Raw genomic sequence first — 27305 nt, 5'->3', positions numbered from 1 at the left:
ATTTTACTGACAAATTCGCGACTCTTACCCTTATTTTCTGCTAAACTGGTGTGGAGGCAGGAGGATGGGGACATGGCGAGGCATGGCCGGCATGATAAGGGGCCGGTCAAGGCAGGAGGGCAGCCCAGGAAAGGCATGGCCGGCGTGGCAAGGGGCCGTTAAAGGCAGGAGGGTCGGACGGGCGAGGCATGGCTGCCCCTTTGCCTGAAATCGACGTGATTTATCGACTTGCGACAATACAAAAAATTGGAAAAATGTGGCGTAAGTTCAAGAATAGGTTCAAATTCTGGGTATTAGTATTGCCTTTTGTGTTCTATGAAACTGTGAGCCAATTCTTTCAGAATAATTGCGATATAACTACTTACAATCGGTTGTGTATAGAATATTTTAGTTGTTGAAGATATTGTCTCTTCTCAAGGCCGGAGCCTTCCTAGTTCTTTGAAACACCCTTCTAATGATTGGAGAAGGTAAAGAATTAATCTCAACATTATTTGAGATGGCGGTGGTGGGAATGTGCGGCGTCTGATGGGATTTCGCCGAGAGAGTCGGCGAGGTAAACAGCTTCGACGAGATTGGCCTGAAGCAACGAATCAGGGCGGAGTCAAGGCTGGACCACTAGAAGCGTCGCGGCGCCATCGCCGGATCCAGTGTTTATGATCGCTTCAGGATTTAGATCAAATCTCACTGTGACCATCATTTGTGACCTTAGTTAGTGTGTCGAAACGGTCTTCAAACAACACCTCTACAACGAAGACCTGTACGGGTCGTACACTTACCACAAGTGTAAACGCTACAGCCGCGGGCATAGTAAACAAAATCATACGAAAAGAAAAAAAGGGGTATGGAATAACCATAATAGATGCATTGGATGGACGTCAAGTGGTTGATATTATCCCTCCAAGACTAGAACTTCTTATTTCCGAGGGTGAATCTATCAAACTGGATAAGCCCTTAACGAGTAATCCTAATGTGGGTGATTTGGTCAAGGGGATGCGGAAACAGTCCTTCAAGATACATTACGCGTACAAGGTCAATTACAATTTACATTAAGAACTGACAAAATCTAACTAATTATATCTTATTAACAACTTAAATCATATTAGCATATTTATTATTAACTAATTTTTACATTATTAACATGACATATTTTTAGGGAAACTGATTCTAATTAATTGCTCACTAATTCTAATTAAACATATCATATAAGCACAATTAATATTGATTAGATTAGCATTATAGATGAATATTATAGATGAACCGACCAGTAGATTAGCTCTAATACTCAGTAGAACCACTAATAACATTGATATATCGACCAGTATAAGTGGGAGCTTTCGGCGAAATTGAACCACTTTTTTTTAACGTTATTTTACTTATTCCGTGAATTGGAGGCGGGGCATTGCCTCTCTTTTTAGAACCAAGGCCTGCTTCGGCGGGCCGATCCGGGTGGAAGACATTTGTCAGAATTGGCTAAAGGCCTGCTTCGGCGGGCCGATCCGGGTGGACCAACATTTGTCAGAATTTGTCAGAACCATCTCTCTTTCGAAACGACTTTTTACAACATCATTAGTATGTTGTGGCATGGAGCACTTGATTAACCATTATAGAACTAAAGATATACCCTATAACAACTCTTCATGTTGGTCCGTCCTATCATTGAACCAAATTGATCCGTATAGTAAAGTCCCAAATTGAAATTCTATGTCTGACAGATCAGATCTTTTACGTTACGTCTAGAATGACATTATGATCACTATTCATTGATAAACTTTCGGGTGCGACTTTAGGGCATCGGGTGCGATGAAACAAGGGTTCAATAATTAGTCCTATTTTGTTTGTTTATTTTTTGTTTTTTTTAAAGCGTAATTGACCTTTGTTTTATGTATGCTTTCTATATTAATAAAAAATTTACAATTAAGTTGAATACCCGCAAAAATAATACTGCAGATAGTTTTACTGATGTGGGTATCGATCCGAATAACTCTCAGTTCCCAATTGCGTTTGCTATCGTGGAGAAAGAAAATACACAGACGTGGACCTGGTTTATGATGCTTTTGAGTGAAGATCTTTAGATTATGAACCCGAGTAGATTAACAATAATGAGTGATAGGCAGAAAGGGTTGGAGAGAGCTTTAATAGATGTGTTCCCAGGAGCTGAAACTAGATTCTGTGTTAGACATCTACACTCAAACTTCAAGAGTGTTCATAGTGGATTATTGCTGAAACAAATGATGTGCTAAGACAACGACAGAGCCAGAGTTAAAAAAGAGGATGGCAGAGCTCAAGGACGAGGATGAGAAGGCATATGATTGGCTAGTGCGGAAGGATCCTAAAGAGTGGAGTAAATCACACTTCAAGATCGATGTGAAATGTGATATGCTCTTGAACAACGTATTTTAATCTTTTAACTCGGCAATATTTCCTACAAGAGACAAGCCCATAGTCACTCTACTAGAGAAGGTTTGGTTATGGTTAATGTGCCCTGAAATCTTACATATTTGCCCCTCAACAGTATCACTCGTAACGTTTCACCCCCTTAACTCTGAAATTGTGCACCACATGCCCTGAAATCTTACATTGTAGCAAATTTACTCCTACTATCAAGTTTTTGTGACGGACGTTAAAGACTTTCTTCACGTTTTAAGCACGTGAATGGTTATTTGAGTGAAATTATGAAAATACCCCTATATAAACTTTTTATTTTTATTTTCTTTCTCAATACTGACGTGTAATAATAAATTCATTTTGAAATTTAAAAAAAAATCGCCGATAAAAAGAACCACTTTTCCGATAAAAAAAAAAGAACCACTTCAAAACTCTCAAAACAATGAAGGAGGTCGTTCGAATTTTGGCTGAGGAAAAAGACAGAGGAAGGGAAGAAGACGTCGAGTTGCCTGAGCTCCTCGAACTTGGCTCTCAGTGAAGAAACAAAATTCGGAGCCAAATGAGACCCATTTTTTGTTTATGGACTCTATAAGCTGTATTTTATGAGACAGATGGATTAAGAAAGATAGACGAGAAGGAAAAAAAATGGACTCAAAACAAAAACACGAGACAAAGGCATTAGGTCTCTCACCAAAACTCACTGCTCTTTCTCTCATATTTTTTTGAACACCTTCTCTGCACAAACTCCATGAAACGAATCCGTGCGGCGAGTTTCTGTGCTTCGTACCGTCGAAGCCCCACAAGGGAAACATCGGTTTTGAATGATTCGTTACTTCCATTGCTCTCTAGCAAAAACTTCTTTCCCCAAATGAATGAAGCTATACAACAAAATCACATCTATAATTGAGGCTTGAAAAATTAGTTACATACAACCCAGAAAACTCGTCGCATGAGAATCGACACACTGTACCAGCCGTGGAACACTGGAACAGAGAACCAAACTGAGAATCGAAATCAAATCACCCCACCGACACCCAATAATCCCCTCCGCCACCACCACCACCATCATCATCACAATCATCACCGTCGCCACATAATCATCGGCTCCTTCTTTGACGTTAGTACATGTATACTATTAGGGAAAGAATTATATATACAGAGAGAGAGAGAGAGAGTAATAAATTCATTTTAGAAATTTTTACAAAAATATATTTGATTTTTTAAAATTGAATAATAAATAACTAAAAAAACAATGTAGAACAAAAATACTTTTTTACCCTTAATGATTTCACACTGTCTGGTAAAAATTTGACAGAATGAGGTGTTTGTTACGCTGTAGGATTTTAGGGTCTGTGGTGTCCGATTTCAGAGTTGAGAGGGTGAAACGTTACGAGTGATACAGTTGAGGGGTATTGATGTAATTTATCATTTTTTGCTGCAATTCGTCACTTTCTCTCTATCTTTCTCTCTCTCGTACAGTTTTTTTTCTTCATCAAAACTTCAAAAATCAATATCTTCCTTATATGACATCGAAATTGAGTGATTTAAAATCCTACAGATTCGTGGCGATGAAAGCTTCAAAAATAGACCCTTTGTCTTTCTCCGGAGTCAACCATTGATACATTTTCCGCTCACCGGCGAGAGGTGATTTTTGATCCGTATTTTCAAGACCAAGACATAATAAAACTTCAAGGTCGTCATTATCGTTGTTTTTTCTTCTTAGTGATACAAAACTATAAATTTATTTAATTTTTTTTTTTTATGGAAATAACTGAAAATATCCGAAATTTTTTGGAAATAAATGGAAATTTAATGAAGATTAGTCTGGGTTTTTGTGTTTATAGAGAAAAGCTAAGAAGCGAAATTTGTGAAAATTTTATTTTTAATCAAGAAAGTATGTTAAAAATTTTCTTGAAATTTGGAGCCCATAAGACTTGTCATTAATTGTCGAATTTTTTAAATTATTTTCATTTTTTTGGTTAATTATAGCATGTTTAATATGAGGATATTTAAGTCAAATATAATTGTCATTGAATATTTTTCTAAGCATTTACAAACGTTAGCTACATCTCAATTTTATAATTTATTTTTTACTACAAATCTACAACACCCTAATAAATATTCTTTTTTTCTTCTTCAATAATAAATATTTACTCTATAATATAGAGTTGTATGAATAATAAACTTTTGAAGTTTCATTTTTTGTATGAAATAACCATTTCAAACTTAGTGTTTAGCAAAATAGTCAAGGTTTTACAAGTTGATGCATTTTAGCCACTTATAATGTAACAGTACTAATATACCCTTAATTATTTTCAATATAATTAATCTAAGCTTTCAAAATTTTAATCCACTGTACTTTCTTCATTAATCCACTATTCGATAAACCAGAAGAAGAAGACGCCAAAAAATTTAATTCTGCTTTCAAAAAATTTAATTCACTCTTTGATAAACCAAAAGTAGAAAAGGAAGAAGAATAAGATGTCAAAAAATTTAATCCTGCTTTCAAAAACTTTAATCCACTCTTCGATAAACCAAAAGTAGAAAAAAAAAAAGATGTCAAAAAATTTAATCCACTCTACGATAAACTAAAAGTAGAAAAGGAAGAAGAATAAGATGTCCAAAAATTTAATCTTGCATTCAAAGTTTTTAATCCACTGTGAGATAAATCAGAAAAAGAAAAAGAAGAAGATACAGAAAAACTCGACTACGATCTCGACTTTCGATCTCCGACGGCGATCGAACACGAACTGCCTGCTTCGCGACTGATACGAAGAAATCGATAATGATGATGATGATGTCGATGAGACGGAACAAGATCCTGAGGTCGAATCGAAGCGCTGAAGGTCTTTCAGCAAGATCGTGGAACACTCTGTTTTTCTTTGTTTTCTTAGATCTTCGGATTCTGTTTAGCATATTTTGACAGACCAGATTACTTTCTGATGAATTCAACTAGTGATTGTGTATTAGATTCTGTAAAATCATTCACACAATTTGATTATTTTGATTTGTTTTGTATTAGTGCAGAAATCGATTGCGACGAGTGGCGGGGAATCTTGGCGGTCGATGAGTCGAAAGCGACGTGTGGAAAGAGGTTGGGTTCGATCGGTTTGGAGAACAACGAGGCGAACATGCATCTATTGCTGAAGACCCCAGGCCCCGGAGACTACATCTCCGACGCCATCCTCTTCGAGGAGACTCTGTACCAGTCCAACGTCGATGGCAAGAAGTTCGTCCAGTGCCTCAACGACGCTGACAAACAGAGGTGAACAAAGCTGAGGTTTGGGGTGTTAAGCAATAGGGATATTTTTGGGGTTTATAAAATTTTGGCTATATTGCCTCAATTTGTAAAAGTTAGACTATTTTGCTAAACCCAAACTTCAAAATGGCTAGATAGCCGCATCGTCCTTTTCTTTAACATAATATTTATTTCTTTTATATATAACATCGTGAAAAACAAAATTAGACTAAAAACAGAGAAATATATTTTGTGTAATCTATATATATTTTTGAAAAATGTTACTGACCACTTGAAATGTTGGATTTGTAATCTAACTAACGGTTTAAGTATGTTTAAAATATAGTCATATTTGGTAACATACTTCATTAATCAAATATTCTTTTACATGATTGTTTCTAGTATTTTTATACGTTAATTTTGGTGAATGACTAATTTATCAAGATAAATAAAACGTTGATTATTTCCTTAAAATCAAATTTGACATTGGTTAGATTTTTTTTTTTTGAGTAGGGACACTATCGACCAGATTACATGATATATTAGCAGTGCAAAACGCATGTGACATTATCGGCCAAGATTACATAGTAGGTGACACTATTGGACAAGATTACATAATTTTTAGAATAAATCATAGGGGCATGCATTTCTGCATCCCATGAGGGCTTGAACCCATGACTTCTTCGTCGAAGTGTGTGTGGGATTACCGCTAGACCAAGCTAGCTACCACTTGGTTAGATTGTTATAGCTCCCTATATATATTTTTTGTGACATGTGGGTCGGAGATGGTTAGCAGCACAGAGACAGAGACAGAATCTTTCGTTCTTTCTTTTTCCTTTTTTTTTATTTTATTTTTTATTTTCTGGTAGGTTTGGTAGTTGGAAATAAAAAACGATTTTGACTTATTGAATATATTTGTTTTACTTCTTAATCTTTATTATGAAACATGATTAAGAGGCCAGAGATATACAGTGCCACTGTGTGTTTTGCCGGTCCAAAGAAGCGTGTGGTGTATTCTTTCAGATTTTTCCCAACTGTGAATAATTGGGAGTTTGGACCTGCATTTTTCTCCGATAATTATTGCAGATTTTGTTTGGGTTTACATAATTGCAGGTTTATAATAATCGTGTTTAACGCGTGTAAAAAATAAATAAAATAGAAAGAAACGAAAACAGTAATCCTCATTTCCTTCTCAATTTGAGTAGAGAGAGATGTGAAAACGAAGATGGTCACGACTCACAAGACAAAAAAAGAAAAAAAAAAAAAAGATATTTCAAGCTTGTACGCAAAGTTCTTTTTCACTCCATAGCAAACTCCAATTATAAAGTTAAAAAAAAAAAAAAAAAATATAAGTGTCAGGAAAGACAGAAAACTCATCAACACAGTAATGGCACTTCTGGTCTCTTCTCAGTCCTCTGCTTCGACTTTAATTCTCTCGCTACAGCCCTTCACATGTAAAGCTCTCTTTCCTCGGACGAGACCGACCAAGCTTTCAAGCCACCCCAAAACCCCATGTAGGCCGACGAGAATATCTCCTCCGAGAGTCGCTTCTCCGACGACCCAACAACAGCCACCGAGCCGCGGAGCCGAGGAGGAATCGGGAGAGGAAAGTTCCTCCGCCAAATTCTCGTGGAGAGATCATTGGTACCCGGTTTCTCTGCTCGAGGATTTGGACCCCAATTCGCCGACACCGTTTCAGCTTCTGGGTCGCGATTTGGTCATTTGGTACGACAAGAATTCGGCCCAGTGGATCGCTTTCGACGATAAGTGCCCACACAGACTCGCTCCTTTGTCTGTAAGTTCTTTGGCTTTGGGGTTTTAATTGCATGAAGAGTGCTTTGTGTTCTTAAGGGCATGACATTTTAAATATGTGTAAAAAAAAGTCCTTTCATCTGGATCGTAACATGAACATGAAGAGTCTTGAATTAGGAGTATCAGATCAGATGGGAATTCTAATGGACAAAGATGGTTAAATAGTGTGACCTTTTTTTTAAAGTCCTGTAAAATAGTGTAGTAATTAAATAATACCCAAAGATGAACAAGTGTAGAATTTGTTAAATAGTGGGAGCTTAAGATGAATAAGATATAATATGAAGAGTATCAGATGGGAATTGTAATGGTGTTTGTTTATAATGAAGGAAGGTCGGATTGACGAAGGAGGGCAATTGCAGTGCTCGTACCACGGGTGGTCCTTCGAGGGGTCCGGATCGTGTGTGAAGATTCCCCAGGCGGCCTCGGTGGGACCCGAGGCCAACGCCGTCCGATCCCCGAGAGCGTGTGCCACCAAATTCCCGACTTTGGTTTCCCAAGGCTTGCTCTTCGTTTGGCCCGACCAAAACGGCTGGGAAAGAGCCACCGCCACCCAACCTCCCATGTAACCCAACTCTCCTTTTTTTTTTTTCCCTTGAATCTCGATGACAATGAATATCTTAGCTATTTGCTCAAACTGAGCGTGGCTCTTTTCGTCTTTCCATGGACTTGCTCGCTGTGATAAAAGGTTGCCCGATGACTTTGACAAGCCCGAGTTTTCGTCGGTTACTATTCAGCGCGATCTCTTCTACGGCTACGACACTCTAATGGAAAACGTTTCGGACCCTTCCCACATCGACTTTGCTCATCATAAGGTCTACCTACCCTCGTCCACAAACAATAACGTGACCTCATTCATTTAGTCTCGACGCTTTAACCTCTCTCTCTCTCTCTCTCTCTCTCTCTCTCTCTCTGCAGGTTACGGGAAGAAGAGACAGAGCGAAGCCTTTGCCGTTCAAGTTGGAGTCGAGCGGCGAGTGGGGTTTCGCCGGAGCTAACGAAGGGAACCCGAGAATCAGCGCCAAATTCGTCGCGCCTTGTTATTACATAAACAAGTAAAAAAAACCATTCCAATCACTTGAGAACAGTATTACTTTGTTAGTTCTGAAATCCGGGATCGTTGCGTTTCAGAATAGAGATCGACACGAAACTGCCGTTCATTGGAGACCAGAAATGGGTGATTTGGATATGTTCGTTCAACGTTCCGATGGGGCCGGGTAAGACACGTTCGATCGTGTGCAGCGCTCGGAACTTCTTCCAGGCGACGATGCCGGGGCCGGCGTGGTGGCAGTGGGTCCCGAGGTGGCACGAGCACTGGACCTCGAACAAAGTGTACGATGGCGACATGATCGTCCTCCAAGGCCAAGAGAAGGTCTTCCTCTCGAAATCTGCGGACGTAAACAAGGAATACACGAAGCTCACGTTCACACCGACCCAGGCCGACCGCTTTGTCCTTGCTTTCCGAAATTGGCTGAGGAGACACGGAAACGGCCAGCCCGAGTGGCTCGACGCCAGCCTCGACCGCCCTCCGCCCTCCACCGTCTTGTCAAAACGCCAGGTCCGTAAAACAATCATCATTGATTTCGGTGAATTTATTTATTTATTTATTTTTATTGAAACATTTGCATTTCCCTACATTGCGTTTTAAAGTCGATCATCGTTCTCTATTTATTGTTGAAAATTTATCCGTTGATCTATATTTTGGATTACTTTTGCTGTGTCTAAAATGAGCGAATAAAAGTAGATATTATGCTATGAGCATAAATAATTTTTCCTATTATCAACACTCAAAAAGTAACAAAAATGTTGATTATGTAATTCATTTTTAGGAATTTATAAATCAGAAAATTAGGAAAATAGTCAACTTAAACGTTTGATATTGCTAAATAGCCAACGTTTGTTAAATCTTAGGTAAATAACCATTTTCTTGTATTTACAGAATCTTAGATAAATACAAGAAAATGACTATTTACCTAAGATTTATCAAACGTTGGCTTTAGCAATATCAAACGTTTAAGTTGGCTATTTTCCTAATAGACTTTATATAATGCGTGGTTAACTTAATCTCAAAACAAACAGAAAACTAAGTAGATGATTGTGAAATGCATGGATGAATTTTTTTTCTTTCATTTGATAGATGTTGGACCGATTTGAGCAACACACGCTCAAGTGCTCGTCGTGCAAGCGGGCCCACACGGCGTTCATGACGTGGCAGAAGCTGCTGATTGGAGCGGCGGTGGTGTTCTGCGCCTCTGCCGGCATTCCTTCGGAGATTCAATTCAGAGTCGTTTTAGGCGGATTAGCGCTTGTCAGCGCCGGATTGGCTTATGCCTTGAACGAATTACAGAAGAATTTTGTGTTTGTCGATTACGTTCATGCTGAAATTGACTGACCGTCTGAACAAACTTGTTTTTGTTACAGAACACGTCCATGTCACCCGCACAAACCGAGTTCTTTGTAAAGATACAGAAACTTCATTTTTTGTTCATACATGAGTAGTAGTTGCGTATACAAACTTTTATGTGTTATTTATCAAAAGAAAAAAATTAGTCAGAGCCAAATGAAAATCCAAAAACAAACAAGTAGGCTTAGATTTATTTATTTATTATTAACGTTTTGATAAAACAAATATGGTGTAACATCATATGAATTCATAGCGATGACGAATTCCTACACTGTATTAACAGTTTATTACTACCACCAACAACGTACAGTACTTACCACTATCACGCCATATAAACAAATATAAAAAAGAACAATTTCTAGAGACGGAAGATTCGGAAATTAACTACTTGAGCTCTTACGTACTTCGCTATGTGCATAGAATGATACATTGAGTACCTCTTTTTTCTCTCTTTATTTCTATCACCAAGTTAAGCTCGCCGCTCGCCTAATCTTCCTTACCCGTTCTACCATTTTTTTGGCCCTGGTTGTGTATTGCTTCCTTTTCATCAATACCTAAAACAAATTAATGAATCAAAGAAAAATATTCAATGACCACTCGAAGGAGATATAATGAACATTGTTTCCTTTAGTAAGAATTGCTACCTCTTTTCTCTTAAGCTCCGCCTCAGCCTGTTGAGCACAAAGATCGAAACAATTAGCCAACTTATAAGCAGTTAATTAATTATTACGTATTAGATATAGGCTAATATGTTGCAAAACATATATATTACTACGAACCAAAACTTGCTTCAACTTGTCATTCTCTTCTTTGAGTTGATTAAGCTCAACTTCTAGCTCCACAGTATAGGCCTACAAACAAACATATAGCATCAATTATATATTTTTTTATTCATTGAAAAAGTTACTTTCTAATTAAGCACTTATTAAAAAAATATGTCTAATTGAGAGACCTTTTCCCATTATTTATTAGGAAGACTTTATTCTGCTTTTATGACTATAGTAGTTGTCATTATATATATTTTGACATATTCGTCATAAAATTGAAAAAAAAAACCTTGCTAATGGATGAGTCCATTTAATTATACTTTTAGAACAATCCCTTTAATTAATTGAGTGCTTATAATGATCACCTGCTTCCTGGCTCGAGATCTCGCGGCGGATTCACGATTCTTGATCATCCTGCGTTGCCTGCGCTCAACGAGTACCTCAGGCGGGCCATCGATGATCCTCCTCTTGCGACCGCTCGATTCTCCCCCACTCCCGCCAACTACTTGATGATGATGACTATCATGATGATGGTGGTGATGATGATGATTTCCATTGGTGAGCCCATAGAGATTAGGCATCGGACTCATCATCATGGGGTTGCTACTATTACTATTTGTGGATTGAAGCCGAACAACGCCGGCTTTGAGTAAGAAATCTTCCAAAGTCATTTGGCCAAGTGTTTGTTGACGACGCAAATCCGCTTCTCTTCCTTCTTGCTCTCCTAATTCTCTTTCTCGCACGTCCTCTTCTTCTTCGGTTGCTTCCTTGTGAAGGTCCAACCATATTTCATCGACCGTTTTGTCGCAAAGTGGGGTCGGTATTGAAAAAGACCCATCCGTCCACACACCACCCCAGTTACCATTGCTATTGCTATTACTACTACTTTTGATGATGTTGTTGTTATCGTCGGACGATAATCCGACGGCTGATGCGTCTTCTAGTTGATCGACGCTCCAGATGTTGGAGATGAACTCTTCCATGTTCATGGAGCCAAAGCTCTTCCTGCTCCTGCACTGGATCTCATCCAGTGTCAGCGCCAATATCGACGGGTTTTGCTTGTTTTTGACTAAATTCGGCTGTCTTATTCCTTCTTCATTATCCACTTTGGAGATGATTTCGGGTTCGGATGAGATTGCCAACATTGTCTCTTATCTAATAGGAGTCGATTTATTAATTAGACCAGTGTAACTTAACTGCCCTACAAAATAAAAACCAAGAAATGAGCCTTGGCACCTATACATATATTATGGTAACAAATGCATTTACAACTAAGGTATCTTTATAACCTAGAAAAGGCGACGAAAAAAAATAATATATATCATTTGTATTATTAATTTTTTGTTGTTGTTGTTGTGGTGATATTTGGATTGAGAAAATTGGAAAAGAATGAGAATCCAGTCATATATACACATATTTTGATTATATATGCATGTCTCTCTTCTTCTCACTCTCCATCATTATTAAGCCTTATTAAATTTACAAATTACCTCCTTTAATTTTTTTTACCCTCTAATTTCCGTCCATACGTGTGTCGATTTGTACTTTTGATATATAGTGTACTTCAAAAATTATAACCTTACATTTTTGTTTCGCTAAACACTATTTAGCCTTACATTGTGTTTTGTATAGGTTGGTAGAATCAATCATGCTATATTTATCAACCAAACCGAATCTTTACAATAGCTGGAATAATGTTGGGTTCTCATAGTCATATAAAATTTTTAAGTTTACATAATAGACGAACATTTAATTAATTATAATTATTTAGTTATTAAATTTATTAATAACAATTAATTGATAATTTTGTCAAATAATTTCCAACCAATAATTTTTGAAAAAAATTATACAAAATAGTCATTTGAAACTAATTGATTAACAAAATAATAAATATTCACATTTTCAGCAAAATAGTCAAAATTACGTAATCAATTTTTTTAGACCAAGATTAAATTTACAAATATTTATTGCACTTAGTCAATTCTCTACCTCTTTTTAATGATCTAGCAAAAGTTTTATTTTATTAGAAAAATAGTTGACCTGAGAAACCAGGTTAATTAATTTACTTTGGCTTGAAAAATAATTTTTCGAAGTAAATTAAATTAATCTAACCAATTAATTAATTTACTTCGCTCTGAAGGGCTATTTTCTTAATAAAATGAAATTTTAACTATTTTTTTAAAAAGAGTGAGTTATTGGGTTACTGACCTAATTGTCTCTTAATTTTTTTTTTACAATTATTATAAACAATTTATCACTTTAAAAAATATTAATCTTAAGATTAATTTCATTTTTAAAACTTGATTATTACGGTTATTCCTCTAATTTTAGGTAAATCTGGACTATTTTGTAAATCTTTAACTTTAAATCGGATATTTAGTCAAATCACTCTATTTTTTTAAATCTATTTAGTAGTTGCCTATAAATTTTAATAATAATAGGAGTAATATATTTGCAGGAAATGTTATTTACAGACAATGCATGATTCGAAAAAATCAAACAGAAAATAGATATAGACTTTCCTCAAAATCAACACAAACTGTCGATACTACCGAGAACCATAAGCATTAGTGTATATTAGAATGAAGAAGTAGAGAGGTAAAGAAAGAGATCCTGATGAAACAGAAAAGAAAGAAATAAATGCAAATATATATAAGAAAATCGTAATTCATAGAAGTGAATATTCTACCTGAAACTCAAGCCCTTGATCTTTGATATCATGTATGAAAGAAAGTAAACTTTAGAGTCCGCAGAGGGTGTATAAGAGCTCGATCAGTAACTGCAATTGATATAAAATACTGTAAATATGGCTTTATTTATCACGTGGTTTTAATACCATGCACTCTGAGAGAGAGAGAGGCTGCGAAATGGAGACACGTAAGGTGCCACATGCTCAAAGCTTTCTGCTAAAAGCAATACCTCTTCGCGTCACTGCTTTGAGATATCCGCCACAACACACCACCTCTCAAGAATTCAAATAACAATATATTATTTATTTTTCATTTGTTTCCACCCTATATATTATATTCGTCGTTTACAACTTGAGCTCGTTTTTTATCACACAAATTATATGTGCACCTAGCTAAATCTAGTTGGAAATTTTTTGGAAATCATGACTAATAGTTCAAGTAATTACGCTTATATATATATATATATATATTGAATAATTAAAATCTATCATTTATATGTAGAATGATTTAACTACTCTGTCTTAACACATAATTTTCAAATTTTTTATTTTCTTTTTTCATACTCTCTCAAAACCGACATTATTTTTTCACGTATTGGTTGCACGCAGTCGTCATCATCTCCTCTCCACGTCGCACGACATTGCCATCAAGAAGTCTACGCCGCATGTCACCCGTTTTCTCGAATTTTTTTTTTCTTGGAAAGGTTAATCATTGTTTTTTTTTTTTTTTTTTTTTTACAGTTTAAATGTGAGATTTTTTGAGTTTGATAGTTTTTATTTTCAAAATGTTAGGTAGTTAGTTAGGTGTCGATAAAATGTTGTTATAATTGATGGAATGTTGTTAGATTTAGTCGATTTTGTTTGAATATGGAGAGTTTCGAATTGGTTATTAATAATAATAGGGTTTTAGAATCTCCTCTACGCTGTGGTGGGTCAACCAAATATAAATGCGGTTTGTTATACGGACTTGCGGTCTTCTGCGGTTCTTTACTTTGATGATCGCACTATATTGCAGTTCACTGTAGTCAATCGCAAGTGACCGCACGTGATCACAAGTCACTGTAATAAGTTTTCTTTGTATGGTTTTGAATGAATGTCGTAGTGAACCTATTTATTTTGGTAGAAAATGAAAAAAAAAAACTTTGTTGATTTTATCTTATAAATTTTAAGGCCAAAAAGTCAACTCTTGACCTAGTCAACCATAGTTGACCGCATTTTTAACGTAAAAATTAAAGGAAGAAAACTAGATCAAAAGAAAATTAAGTCGGATAAGAAAAATAACACAATGAATTAAAAGCCTAAATCGAAATATCATCACAATTATGATTACATATTTATGCATTTGCGATGTATAATTATAATGTCATCTTGCGATGGTAGACGACACCCTTTTTGGAACGTCCAACGGATCTTTTATGTGGCGGCACCTTTATTTTCATGTCTTGAGCTCTCTCGAAACATTTTCTTTCTATCTTCCACAATCTGGTGCAATCTGCCGCGACCTGTTCACTCTACCTTAACCTACCGCAAATCTGTTGTAGGCTACTGTAAATCACTTTAGGCTGCCGCAACCTTTAACTATATCCACTTCTTCAATGTTATCCGACTTTTTTTGAAATACGTAAAACTTGTTAAATCTATCACATAGCACTACAAAAATACGTATTAACATTTGATAAAACTAAAAATGGCATACTCGTTACAAACTGAGATCTTCAAGCCGAGTCCTCTTCAAAATCACAAATATTGATGAACAAAGTCTTCTTGAATCTGAGACATTTGTCATTTTGCGTGTATGATGGCTTAGGATAGGATTATGTTCTCTTTTGCTTCCTGGTGAAATGAGAGAGAGAGAGAGAGGGAGAGAGAGAGAGAGAGAGAGTAAAATGACAGTTTAGTTAAAACTAGCACACAATTTCTATATTTTAACCAAATACATAGTATTAACCAAGGAATCGAATACCGTTACCGATGCCGTACCGAGATTCCGATTTTGAAGGGTTCCCGGGAGAAGCCCTTGACTTACCGGGGTATCCAGTGAAAACGAGGGTAAACCGTGCCGGTGAACTTACCGTTACCGATGTGGTTTACCGACAAATACCGGACTTACCGAGGGGGTATTCAGTGAACAACAAATTTATATAATGTCATACATATTACATACCATAGGCTAAAAAAGAAAATAGTTTACAATATTATTCTTACATACTATATGCTAAAAAAGAAAATAGTTTACAATATCTTTATTACATACCATAGGCTAAAAATGATTACTCCGGTAATATCCCTCGACTAACGGTCATACAATAATCGTACAAACTCAAAAAATGAGCGTATGCAATTTGGTACGTCTCCAAATGGTAGTCGTATTCCAATTGCGTCATACTTGTAGAGAAAGAGTATGCGGGATAACCTTGTTGCGGTCGAATTGAGGTCTTGATGATTTGTGGTGGTGGCTAATAGTCGTTGTTGCGGTAAGAGAAAAACCATTCATAATACTGGTACCCCGTGTCTTGAGAAGTAATTGTCACCGATCCGAAATTGGTCGATAAATCATCAACGTCATTACTAGACGTAAATGACATGACATCATTGATTCCTCCACCATGGCCGCCCCCATAACCTGTGTAAAAAAAAGTCGGGTGAAAACGGTTATAGTCTTCCTCACTTGGTACGTATCCACCGCCACCACCACCGATACTGTAGGAGCCTCCACGTCCGTCCCCACTACCACCAGCACCACTAGAGCCGTAGTCACCACCACCATCGTAGGTACATCGATCGTCACCACCCCCTCTACCTCCATCACCCCCGCCACCATCACCGCCCTTACCGTCATCGGAGTCAGAACTGTGGCTAGATTCGCATTGAGGAAGAACTTCTTAGGGCGAGGTAGTTCGTAGCAAATCGTGTTGCCCCTGGACGGATGATTTCACCTGGGACCACTTCTCATAGCTTGACCAATACCGCGCCGTGGTTGTAGATAAACTTTATCGCGTCCCTCGCAGCTTTGATTGTCCCCTTTACTGAGTCTCTCTTTTCGATGTCTTCAAACATCAGATCCAAGCAATGTGCGGCACAAGGTGTCCAGTACACATTCTGACGCCGAAACAATTTCTGCACAACACTCTTGTAGTTGGCGCAGTTGTCGGTGACTACTTGGATGACATTATGTCTCCCACCTCTTTCAGCACATCCTTCAGTATTGAGTAGATGTAGTCTGTACTCTTGACATTTTTCGATGCGTCTATGGACTTCAAGAACACAGATGCACCAGCGCAATAGACCATTATGTTGATGATACTCAATTTGGTCGGCCCTGTCCAACCATCAGCCAGTATCATGCATCCATACATCTTCCAACGCTTCTTCTGCTCTTCCACGAAGTTCTCGGCATCTAGACCTCCATCTCGAGGTACTTGTTGTAAACTTCGTACGCCGATGAGAGAGGAATCTTAGGACCTGCAATACACGTGAACATCATATTCCAAACATAAATATCTTAATAGAAGTACAACCACTACAACATTTACAACATTTACCGACGATTTTTTTCGTCGGTAATAACCCTAAAATCGTCGCTAAATGTATTTAGCGACGATAAAAATCGTCGCTAATTTGCCGTGCCTAAATATATTTAGCGACGATTTAATCGTCGGTAAATATTTAGCGACGATAATAGCGACGATAAAATCGTCCGTAAATGTTGTGACGAGAAGTTTTTTTTTCATTTTGAAACAGACAATTAGCGACGAATTTGTCGTCGCTAATTACCGCGGGAAAAAATCCCGCGTCAATTAGCGACGACAAAGTCGTCGCTAAATGTTGTGACGAGAAGTTTTTTTCGTTGTGAAACAGAGTTTTAGCGACGACTATGTCGTCGCTAATTCACGCGGGAATTTTTCCCGCGCCAATTAGCGACGACAAAGTCGTCGCTAAAACGTTGTGTGAATAATATTTAGCGATGATTATTATTATTATTATAATTTTTTTTTCGTCGTTAATTATTTATTTTTACGGTTTTTTTGTTGTGAAATTCTAAAATGAAAAATCAAATAAAAACTAAATTATATTATCCAAATCAACAACTATATAAAATCCGGTTACGTACGTTTTCGGTTATCGAGAAATATGTAAATAATAAATACACAAAACAATTAATAAACCACTAGTCGCGACGTTTGCTTTGTCGTCCCGCCACTCGTTTTCCCCCTCCTCGACGAGAAACGCTCTTCTGCTGGCGCTGAAGTTCTGCAGGCTGCGGCGTCGGAATAGACTGACTTGGAGGGATTTTTAGCGACGATAAAACAATCTTTAGCGACGATTAAATCGTCGCTAAATGTTTTCGTCTTAATTACATTGGAGGGATTTTTCCCTCTTTAAAATTCGAAATTAATTCAACGTTATTAGCGACGAAAATATCATCGCTAAATGTATTCTGAAATAATTAGTGACTAATTTATCGTCGCTAATTATTTTCCCGCGAACTTAGCGACGACAAAAAAGAATTAGCGACGATAACGTCGTCGCTAATTATCTTTGCCGCCAAACTTTAATATTTCTCGCACCAAAGAATTAGCGACGATAATATCGTCGCTAATAACCCTTTTAGCGACGATATATTAGCGACGATTTAGTCGTCGCTAATAGTGTCGTCGCTAAATGCGTTATTTCTTGTAGTGAACAAGTGTGAGAATTACCAAGATCTTGAGCTGTCACAGTCATGTTTTTGAATTCATGACTGTTGACTTTGCTCGCGGGCACGTGCTGGTGAACGATGAATTTGGTAATAGCTCTTCCGAGCCACGACTTCTTCTTCGGGTTCACCATCTCGTCCACTCTAGGTTGCCTCGCACTAGGAGACTTATATAACGATGGAGCGATGGGTGGAGATTTTGCAGTCGAGCCCCCCCGGGACCCGATTGGAACCGAGCTTCACACTCTGACCAAGCTGCATCCTCACGCGACCTCTTCATTGCTGCTCGAAGTTCTGCTTCGTAATCAGGAGTAGGACCCTCTTCATCAACGTTAGTGTGAAATGGTTTGTTGATGGTCCTTCGAATGGTTTCATCAAATGTATGTTTCTTTTTCTTCTTCTCAACATTATCGAGGATTAAAGCTTGCATCTCCTCCATCACCTCAGGAGTAAAGATGCAAATTCGGTTAAACTAATCTTTTTTATTTATTTTTTAACCTAAATTAACCGGTTAAAATTAACCGAACGGTTAATTTTAACCGCGATTTCGGTTAAAATTAACCGTTCGGTTAATTTTAACCGGTTAATTTTCGGTTAACCTAGGTTAACCTAGATTATAAGACTTATTAAATAAAAAAATAAAATATATTATTTTTCAAATTAAATTAATTAATTTAACTTTAATTATAATTAATAATATCTATTAACAAAATTTAATTTAGTTAAACTGAAATTTATTAAAATTTATATACGAATTTATAATAATTTTTTAAAAATTAATTATATCAATTTACTAATTAATTTAATTATAATGAAATTAAAGGCATTAATTTCTTAAATAAATTTAAATATTAAATAAAATATATTAAAATAATTCGGTTAATTCGGTTAATTTCGGTTAACCTAATTAAAAAAAATCGGTTAAACGGTTAACCTCTAACCTAAATTTTCGGTTAAAGGTTAACCTAAGTTAATTGAATCTCTTCTTTTACTCAGGAGGAACTTTATCGCACATTTTAACATTCTTCTGAGAGTCCAAATGTGTAAGATGATTTTTTACTCTCGTGTCCCCCCTCCTCCCATTACATGACCGCAAAAGTTGCACGTGTTCGCACTTGTTTTTCCCGGAACGGGCGTGCAATACCTCATTGCTGGGTCGGGTGGCGCCATTCTTCAAGTCTACTATATAAACAAGTCAAAAACATATATTCATAAGAATTAAAATAATCCATAAAATCTTTATACACATATTCTAAATTTAATTTCAACAACTCATATCACATATTCAAAATTCATATGAAATTTCAACAACCCATATCAAATTTCAAGAACATCATATACACATATTCAAAATATAATTCCAATAATCCATATCACATATTCAAAATTCATATTAAATTTCAAAAACCCATATCAAATTTCAAGAACATCATATACACATATTCAAAATATAATTCCAATAATCCATATCACATATTCAAAATTCATATGAAATTTCAACAACCCATATCAAATTTCAAGAACATCATATACACATATTCAAAATATAATTCCAATAATCCATATCACATATTCAAAATTCATATTAAATTTCAAAAACCCATATCAAATTTCAACAACATCATATATAATCCATATCACCTACTCAAAATTTAATTCCAATAATCCATATCACATATTCTAAATATAATTCCAATAATCCATATCACATATTCAACATTCGAATTATAATAACATGTTCAAAACAAATAAATTTAGTTTAACCATGACAAATCTATATTAAATTTCAACAAAATTAACCAATCACATTCAAAACCCTAATTTCGGATTAAAAATCCCTAATTAAGATTACAAATATAAGGATTTCGAAACCAACATCAAATTTATGTTACTAAACATGAAAATGACTTAAAATTATTAACTAAAACTAACAAATTCTTTAAAAAAAAAAAAAAAAAAAAAAAAACCTCAGATTTCAACATACGCCGGAATTTGACGGGGAACCACGAACTTCTCGGGAATCTCACCGGGAAGTATGGAAGAATCAACGTCTGGGTGCCGGGATCGGACGAAACTCGGCGAGAAGGACTAGTTCGGCGTGAAGATTCTCTTGCGCGGTGACGAGGAGAAGAAGACCTAAATTTATGCGTGAATGAAGATTTCAAGTCCGGGATTCCATTTTATACCCCGGTTTTTAGTAAATAATTAACTGAACCGGACCGGCTTTACTGAACCGGGATGAGGGTCGGAACTCGTCCGGTTGCCAGGGAACCACACGGTTTTCCCAAGCAACTATTTCATCTCAAATATCTAAAGAGAACATTAATATTAATCATTATAAATATTGAAAAAAAAACTTATAAATGAGCGTCACATTATCAAAATTAGAGTAAACACATTTATTAATAGAGAGCGAGAGAGTAATTGCTAAAAATAGAAAATTAAGTCAAAGTATCAATTAAGTTTTATTTAGTTTTTTTTTTCCTTTCAAAATAGTCAATACTCAATTATTAATTTATATTTATTCGATATTCATTAAGAGTAAAATTATCTAATTAAACGCTTTTATTTTTTGGGCGGCTTATGTATCTAGCCCAAACAACCATCTTATTTTAAAATTATAGCTCAATTATTAACATATTTAGGAAAATAGCCAATTTATTATAATAACATTCCAATAATACCCTTAAGGGTTGTTATTATTAATTGTCAGAGTAAATAATATTAACTGTCATCTCCGCCGTCTCCGGCGCCGGAATCGGAGTTTTCATCAAAGTTTCAAAAGTCGAAATTTCAACTCTAGCTTCAGATCTGAGCGCCGCTGTTAACTGGATAGCCTCCAACGTTGCTCCATTCTCCGACGAAGTCTCGCTCGCCTACGTCGAAAACGAGGCCTTGACATTCGGCGACGAAACTCTCAAATCTTAGCTTCTTCCGGCGATTTCAAGACTGGACTTGCGACCTTCAAACGGTCAAATCAGTGCAGCCGCGTAACTCGCTGACGTTCAATATCGTTTTCGATGGAGGATCGTCACAGTTAATCGAATTAACCTTCACAGTTAATCCGATTAACTATCACATTTAATATGCAGAACTAGACTTGCGACTGCCGAATGGCCGGATCGGCACAACGGCGAGACTCGCCGATGTTCGAAATCGTTTTCGGAAGAGGTCCATCACAATTAATCAGATTAACCATGACAGTTAATCAGATTAACTATGACAGAAAGTTAATCCGATTAACTGTGACGATTAATCCGATTAACTGTCGAACGGAAAACCCTAAAATATGAAATCGTCGCCAAAATCCGAACCAAATCCCGAAAGAGTCGAAGGCAAGCTAAGGATGCAGAGCGACCTGGATTCTCTCACCGATTGATTGGAGTCGAACCTCCACGAAGCCGATCGGGAACGACAGCGATTTGGCGGCGTGGACAAAGTGAGATTCGCCGGAGATGAACACGACGCGGGGGCGGTGGGCGGCGATGGTGGAGAGCGACACCGTGCAGAGCGAGAACATCGAGAGAGACCGGAGTTGGTGGGTGTATTATTACTCGCTCGGCATCTATGGAGTTCGGGTCCAACGCCTAACATCATTTGGTTTCATAGTGGTTGGAAATTTTTTTGGATTGGTAGTGATCGGTAGATCGAGAGTGGGCATTTTAGGCAAATTAATTTTTTTTGGCTAATTGCTTACTAAAACACAAATTTTGGCTATTATTTTCCCTCATTAAGTGGCTACTTGTTAATAAATCTCTTAATTTTTTTGCACCAATTTACAATATATTCAAGATGTTTGGTAATTTAAAAATTTAAGTTATAATTTGGCCAAACCTATAGATATATTCGGCTGTTCTTGGATAGATGACAATTATAAAATACACTATGGAAATTCAAACCATACTATTTCCTTTTTTAGAATTAATGACATATATGCCTTATAAATTACAACTTAATTACGATTGTTGTAACAAGTCTCTCGTAATATAAAATGTTAGATATTTTATTATTATTATAGTTTTTTGTATTATTACAGCCCTTCTCTATAGTCAAATGAGCACGCTACCTAAACTAGGAGAATTACGAAAATGTCTTTTTCTTCTCTTAACATAATGTAAAATAAAATAAAAATCTCCTCTCTTATCTGGTTCTATTGTCAACATTATTCAGTTTTTTTTTTTCTTTTTTCTTTTCTTCTTCTAGATCTAATTTATTTATTTATTATTATTATTATATATATATAAAATTATACTGAAACAACTAGCAAATGTCATTAATTCTTTTCTTTTCTTTATGGTGTGGTTGTCATACACTTGAGATATTTGATTTTTCCCGACCATTTATTCTTCCTACCTAGTCAACGTGTGGAGAACTGAGAACTTGACTTATCCACGAAGGTCATTAACATTGGTGCAAAATCGTCGTCTTCCAAAGTCTGAAATGAGCAATCTGTAATTGATGGAAAAGCATAGCAACAAATTTAGAGTCAAAATGTCTCCGTTATCTCTGCTTCTTTTCCTCATGCACTTTATCTGTTCATGCTCTTACAAAAACCCAGAAAAATACTTCATCAACTGTGGGTCGGGACGAACAGTAAACCATACTGGCCGGAGCTTCACCGGAGACAAGAAGCATACGAAGAAGAACAGCTATGTCGCAACTGCTGATCAGCCTCTAACCGACACGTCACCTCTGTATAAGACAGCAAGAATCTTTAGACAGCAGTCCTCGTACGCTTTCGAAGTTCGCGATCCTGGTCCCTCATCAATATATATGGTACGCCTTCACTTTTTCGCATTTAGTTCTCAATTCAATCTCTCCGACGCTGTTTTCGACGTCGCAGCCTCGTCCGGGGACTTATTGCTGTCCAGCTTCTCCGGGAAAGACAGCGAAAAAGCTCCATTGGTCGAAGAACTCTATGTCACGGCCAACTCCACCAAGTTCCGGATTTACTTCACTCCCAGAGAATTGTCGATCGCCTTTCTCAATGCCATCGAGTTTTTCCCCGCTCCTCTGGTGGCGGAGTTCGACTTCGAGGAGGAATTAGATCGCAGAATGTTGAAGTCCCGTCCTGTTTTGCGCACGGTTTACAGAATCAATGTCGGGGGCGACGAGATCAAACCCCAAGACGGCATAATATGGAGAGAGTGGGAATCTGATGAGAAGTTTCTCCAGACAAAAGATGCGCCTATTGAACCACTCTACGGTGGGGACTTAAAATATCCTTCGAAAGAAGCTAAGCTCGGAGCCCCGGATTTGGTGTACCAATCGGCCCGGATAATGAAAGACAACGTCACCCTCGTAAAATGGAGTTTCAAAGTTAACGAGAGCTCTGATCACGTCGTGAGAGCTCATTTTTGCGACACCAAAAGCACAAACACGGACGTCACGTTTTTCAATTTCTACATAAACGAGACCTTGGAGCGGGGGAATTACACGTTGCAGCCAGCCGTGCCCAATTACACCGATTTCTTGGTGGCTAAGCTTACTTCAGGCGTCTTGAAAATCAGCATAGGACCTTCAACGAAAAACGAGCAACGCATCGCCTTTTTGAACGGGCTTGAGATATTCGAGATCAAGGAAGGTCTCGTTTTGGTTCCCACGGAGAAAGAAGCTAAGCCTAGGCATACTGTGGTGGCTGTTGTGGGGTCGGTGTCAGCTGTTCTGTGCGCTTCCGCGGCGGCGGCGCTTTTCGTGGCCAGAAGGAAGAAAAAGGCAGTTGTGTATTCGAGCTACAGAGGAGCGAGCTCGCACAGTCGAAGCGTCGCCGGACTGAACCTGGGGCTGAGGATCCCCCTCTCGGAAATCCAGTCGGCCACGAAGCGCTTCGACTCGAGCCTCGTGATCGGGAAGGGCGGGTTCGGGAGCGTCTACAAAGGCACTCTCCGCGGCGGCACGGTCGTGGCCGTGAAGCGGAGCGCCGGCGCGGAGTCCGGCCAAGGCCTGGCCGAGTTCCGCACTGAGATCACCCTGCTCTCCAGCATCCGCCACCGCCACCTCGTCTCCCTTATAGGTAAAAGTAGGAAAACTCTAGTTTCTTTGAACGGTTAATCAGTTAAAAAAGTAAAATGCCGAGCAGGGTACTGCGACGATAGGGACGAGATGATCTTGGTGTACGAGTTCATGGAGAAGGGGACGCTGGAGGAGCGCCTCCGCGAGCTGTCGTGGAAGCAGCGACTCGAGATCTGCATCGGAGCGGCCAAAGGGCTGAACTACCTCCACAGCGAATTGCCGGAGCGGATAATCCACCGCGACGTCAAGTCCAGCAACATCCTGCTGGACCGCAACATGGTGGCCAAGGTGGCGGACTTCGGGATCTCGAAGGCGGGCCCGGGCGGGGAAGCGAGCCACACGGACGTGAAGGGGACGATGGGGTACTTCGACCCCGAGTACTTCATGACCCAGCAGCTCACGGAGAAGTCCGACGTGTACTCGTTCGGGGTGGTCCTCCTCGAGGTGCTCTGCGCGAGGCCGCCCATCGACGTGGCGCTCCCGGCGGAGCGGGTCAGCCTGGCCGAGTGGGCCATCAAGTGCAAGAGAGGAGGATCGCTCCTCGACGCCGTGGACGCGTCGATCAAGGCCGAGATCGACCCGAACTCTCTCAGGAAGTTTGGGGACACGGCCGAGAAGTGCCTTCGCAGGGACAGCTGGGACCGCCCGGCCATGAGCGACGTCTTGTGGGACCTCCAGTACTCGCTGCAGCTCCAGTGCCACCCCGGCAATGATTTCTCCGACGTCTCGGGCGGCACTGACGTGTTTCTATGTATTCTGTAATCTGAATTTCACTTATTCTCAACCAAATGATTGTGTTCGATTCTATCATGTGGCAAAATGCATGTCAATTTCAAACTTAATTTCCTAGCATAGATTTCACAGCAACATTGATGCCCCCCGGAATATCTGATTGTATTGATGGGAATATGAACGAAGGGAGTACAAAGGATATCGGACATTCGAGAGGTCCGTGCTCTCCCAAATTGAAATCTGTTCCTTACAAAACACTAACGACTTTTCAGATTCTTATCCCTTCCGTTTTCCCTCCTAATATCCTTTATTTATAGGCTACCTAACTTCTACTATTTTTCTATTTAATCCTCCTTATTAACTCTTATTACTATTTTATCCTATAAATACCAAGTCCTAAGTCCTAAAACATTTACCAAAGTTCAAGTCCTAAGCTTTCTACAAGAACCTGTCAAAGTTATAACTTGCAATATTTTTACCAAAACAGTCAATGTAGAGTTGTCTAAAGGAATGCTAGGTCCATTTTTGGTTTTGTAGTAAATGAAACTCATAACAGTTTGCTTTGACAAATCACAATAAATTCCTCTGTATTTCATGTACCATGATCAAATTTATAAAAAATTATGCATTAAAACTTTGACAAATCACCATAAATTCCCCTGTATTTCATGTACCATGATCAAATTTATAAAAAATTATACATTAGAGTCACTTCACATAAAACAACCAACCTGGTCACAGAAACAAACCCGACACACCAAAAGAGAACAGAATAAAAATATGGTTAACGTTATCTTTTTTTTTTTTTTTGTCAATGCCAAAATCAATCCCTCGGGGATGTTCAAATCCACAATTTCAACAAATTACAGACGAGCCAAAATACCATTTCCCGGGCAAACTTCACATACAATCATACAAATTATACATCTCAACAAAAATAACCAAAATCACCTCATGCTTTCAGCAGAAAACCGAGACAGAGACTCGTACCCGAAGGGCGTAGAGGCAGAGACGAACGGCGATGGCGAGGCTCTGTAACGGCGGCGGAGTGACCGAGCGAACCGCTAAGAACCTTCTAAGATATTAAATAAGAATTTATAGGTTAGTGATATGGTTATGGAAACAATATTTTAGTAGTAAGTAATGAGTCACGCAAGTTTAACAGGAAACCATTACTAATGAGGTCTGAAAGTACTTCTGCAACGGTTTCTTAGGGTTCTTTTGATGCTCCAACAAAGACTATGATTCAAAATAATAAACCATAAAGTTATAGATGGTCAGATAAGCGCTCGTCATCAGAGTTAAATTATCAACACAAGAGCAATAGAGATATTAAGCAAAGACCTACAATCTAGAAGAATAAAATTATTTGTCTACCACACCTACACTACACACAAAAATAATAATAATAAATTATTCATTTCGAATAACCTTTATTTTCATTTTTCTATTCTCGTTCAGCTCCAGCAAGGTCAATGATACTTATAACAGCATTATTGCAGCTAAAGTATGATTAATAAATAATAGACTTATTTTGATCAAAGAAACGTATTAAGAATGCAACAAGGTCAAACAGTCTCAGAGTAACAGCTGAACTAAAAACAACCACACAAAAACACATTTGCAGGGGTGAAATGAATACCGACAATGCAGCTTACAAAGAGAAAGGAAATGAGCTACCCAATTCTCTTAAATTTTTTATAAAAAGAATCAAACACAACCAACAAAAATATTAAATTCTATTAGCTTCCATTCACAAGTTGGTAATAAGAAAATAAAAAATAAAAAAATAAGAGTAAGTGATGAGCTGAGTCAAAAAGTGCATGCATTAGCTTATAGAGTTTGCATGATTACAAGGCGAGAACTGATTGCTAGTTCCTTGATTGACTATAAGAATTCGTTGAAGTGGTGAGACGCCTAAGCATTGCGTTAGCTATTAAAGACTCTGTCTCATTAGCATCTGATACAATTACCTGTTTACACACCCAAAACACTCCATAAACTCTTCAATCATCAAATTCAACCAATTAACCTGTTGAAGCCCTCTTATGGTCAATTGTCGCATGTATAATCGGCTCTGTCAGAGATAAATCAAATATCTTCTCCCCTTTGCATCCTTCAGTGTGTATCTCAAATATTGATATGCTAAATCAAGTGTGAAGATTTAATTTACAGATACGAGAAATTCTTGATTAAAACATTGTTGATATCTACATATTTCATAGCCAAATACCTTCAGCATTTAGAAGCACTGTCCAAATCAGGCTCGAAGATCCGTTGAAGCGTCTGTGGAACGACCTTGGTATCCCTAAGGCTCCCAAACAGAGTGTGAGTCTTTCCACCTCTTCCTTTTAAATGTTATCTTTTTCAACAGCTTTTCAACTTTTTTGAAAATAAAAAGGAGTGAATGAATCGAGGTTGTTGTAAGAAATCCGCGGCAAACTGTTTGGCGGGTGCCTCAATAGGGGCCAGGCGACAGAAGCAGCTATGGCGCATAGTACTTGGATTTTTAACACTACAAAATAAAATAAAAACAAAAATCAAGTACAGTTTGAGTACGGGACTTCAATTTT

At 37.8% G+C, this 27305-nt stretch overlaps 3 protein-coding genes and 1 long non-coding RNA gene across 6 annotated transcripts; 2 read left to right on the top strand and 2 right to left on the bottom strand.

Annotated features, from left to right (window-relative positions):
- Positions 1 to 6858: 6858 nt before the first annotated feature.
- ACD1 (Pheophorbide a oxygenase family protein with Rieske 2Fe-2S domain-containing protein) lies at positions 6859 to 9920 on the top strand. Its single transcript, XM_089630344.1, has 6 exons — positions 6859 to 7418; positions 7762 to 7997; positions 8121 to 8247; positions 8351 to 8487; positions 8564 to 8990; positions 9570 to 9920. The coding sequence occupies exons 1-6, from the start codon at positions 7011 to 7013 to the stop codon at positions 9822 to 9824; spliced, it is 1590 nt and encodes a 529-aa protein (XP_089486470.1). The 5' UTR covers positions 6859 to 7010; the 3' UTR covers positions 9825 to 9920.
- On the bottom strand, positions 9921 to 13361 carry DPBF2 (Basic-leucine zipper (bZIP) transcription factor family protein). 2 transcript variants are annotated; one of them, XM_089630345.1, is made up of 5 exons: positions 13293 to 13361; positions 10969 to 11804; positions 10616 to 10687; positions 10481 to 10507; positions 9921 to 10390 (listed from the first exon to the last, which is right to left on the bottom strand). In XM_089630345.1, exons 2-5 carry the CDS (start codon positions 11746 to 11748, stop codon positions 10298 to 10300), a joined length of 972 nt encoding a protein of 323 aa, XP_089486471.1. In that variant the 5' UTR covers positions 11749 to 11804; positions 13293 to 13361; the 3' UTR covers positions 9921 to 10297. The 2 variants fall into 2 exon arrangements, with proteins under 2 accessions (XP_089486471.1, XP_089486472.1); XM_089630346.1 differs by having other exon boundaries at positions 10969 to 11758; positions 13293 to 13318.
- Positions 13362 to 22244: 8883 nt separating this feature from the next.
- Positions 22245 to 25013, top strand: LOC149381259 (putative receptor-like protein kinase At5g24010). 2 transcript variants are annotated; one of them, XM_089630834.1, is made up of 3 exons: positions 22556 to 22764; positions 22832 to 24001; positions 24068 to 25011. In XM_089630834.1, the coding sequence occupies exons 2-3, from the start codon at positions 23044 to 23046 to the stop codon at positions 24760 to 24762; spliced, it is 1653 nt and encodes a 550-aa protein (XP_089486960.1). In that variant the 5' UTR covers positions 22556 to 22764; positions 22832 to 23043; the 3' UTR covers positions 24763 to 25011. The 2 variants fall into 2 exon arrangements, with proteins under 2 accessions (XP_089486959.1, XP_089486960.1); XM_089630833.1 differs by having other exon boundaries at positions 22245 to 24001; positions 24068 to 25013.
- A 509-nt stretch (positions 25014 to 25522) lies between these two features.
- Positions 25523 to 27215, bottom strand: LOC149381258 (uncharacterized). Its single transcript, XR_016293837.1, has 3 exons — positions 26706 to 27215; positions 25909 to 25971; positions 25523 to 25807 (listed from the first exon to the last, which is right to left on the bottom strand). It is a non-coding gene; the product is annotated as an uncharacterized LOC149381258 (long non-coding RNA).
- Positions 27216 to 27305: the final 90 nt, after the last annotated feature.

The sequence above is a fragment of the Urtica dioica genome, chromosome 11 (assembly GCF_054948205.1).
Source record: "Urtica dioica subsp. dioica isolate 48M chromosome 11, U.dioica_male_clone48M_v1_H2, whole genome shotgun sequence".
NCBI lineage: Eukaryota > Viridiplantae > Streptophyta > Magnoliopsida > Rosales > Urticaceae > Urtica > Urtica dioica.
Note: the sequence above shows the minus strand (reverse complement) of the source record. Positions and strands in the feature narration are given on the sequence as shown.

Bases quoted from the DNA above. Each gene is read 5' to 3' on its own strand.
- ACD1 (XM_089630344.1), top strand. From the start codon at position 7,011: ATGGCACTTCTGGTCTCTTCTCAGTCCTCTGCTTCGACTTTAATTCTC. The intron at 7,419-7,761 runs GTAAGTTCTTTG...TTTATAATGAAG, and splicing joins ACAGACTCGCTCCTTTGTCT to GAAGGTCGGATTGACGAAGG. The intron at 8,991-9,569 runs GTCCGTAAAACA...TTCATTTGATAG, and splicing joins CCGTCTTGTCAAAACGCCAG to ATGTTGGACCGATTTGAGCA.
- DPBF2 (XM_089630345.1), bottom strand. From the start codon at position 11,748: ATGTTGGCAATCTCATCCGAACCCGAAATCATCTCCAAAGTGGATAAT. The intron at 10,688-10,968 runs GTGATCATTATA...GTTTGTTTGTAG, and splicing joins GATCTCGAGCCAGGAAGCAG to GCCTATACTGTGGAGCTAGA. The intron at 10,391-10,480 runs GTAGCAATTCTT...AATTTGTTTTAG, and splicing joins CGGAGCTTAAGAGAAAAGAG to GTATTGATGAAAAGGAAGCA.
- LOC149381259 (XM_089630833.1), top strand. From the start codon at position 22,447: ATGGAAAAGCATAGCAACAAATTTAGAGTCAAAATGTCTCCGTTATCT. The intron at 24,002-24,067 runs GTAAAAGTAGGA...AATGCCGAGCAG, and splicing joins CCACCTCGTCTCCCTTATAG to GGTACTGCGACGATAGGGAC.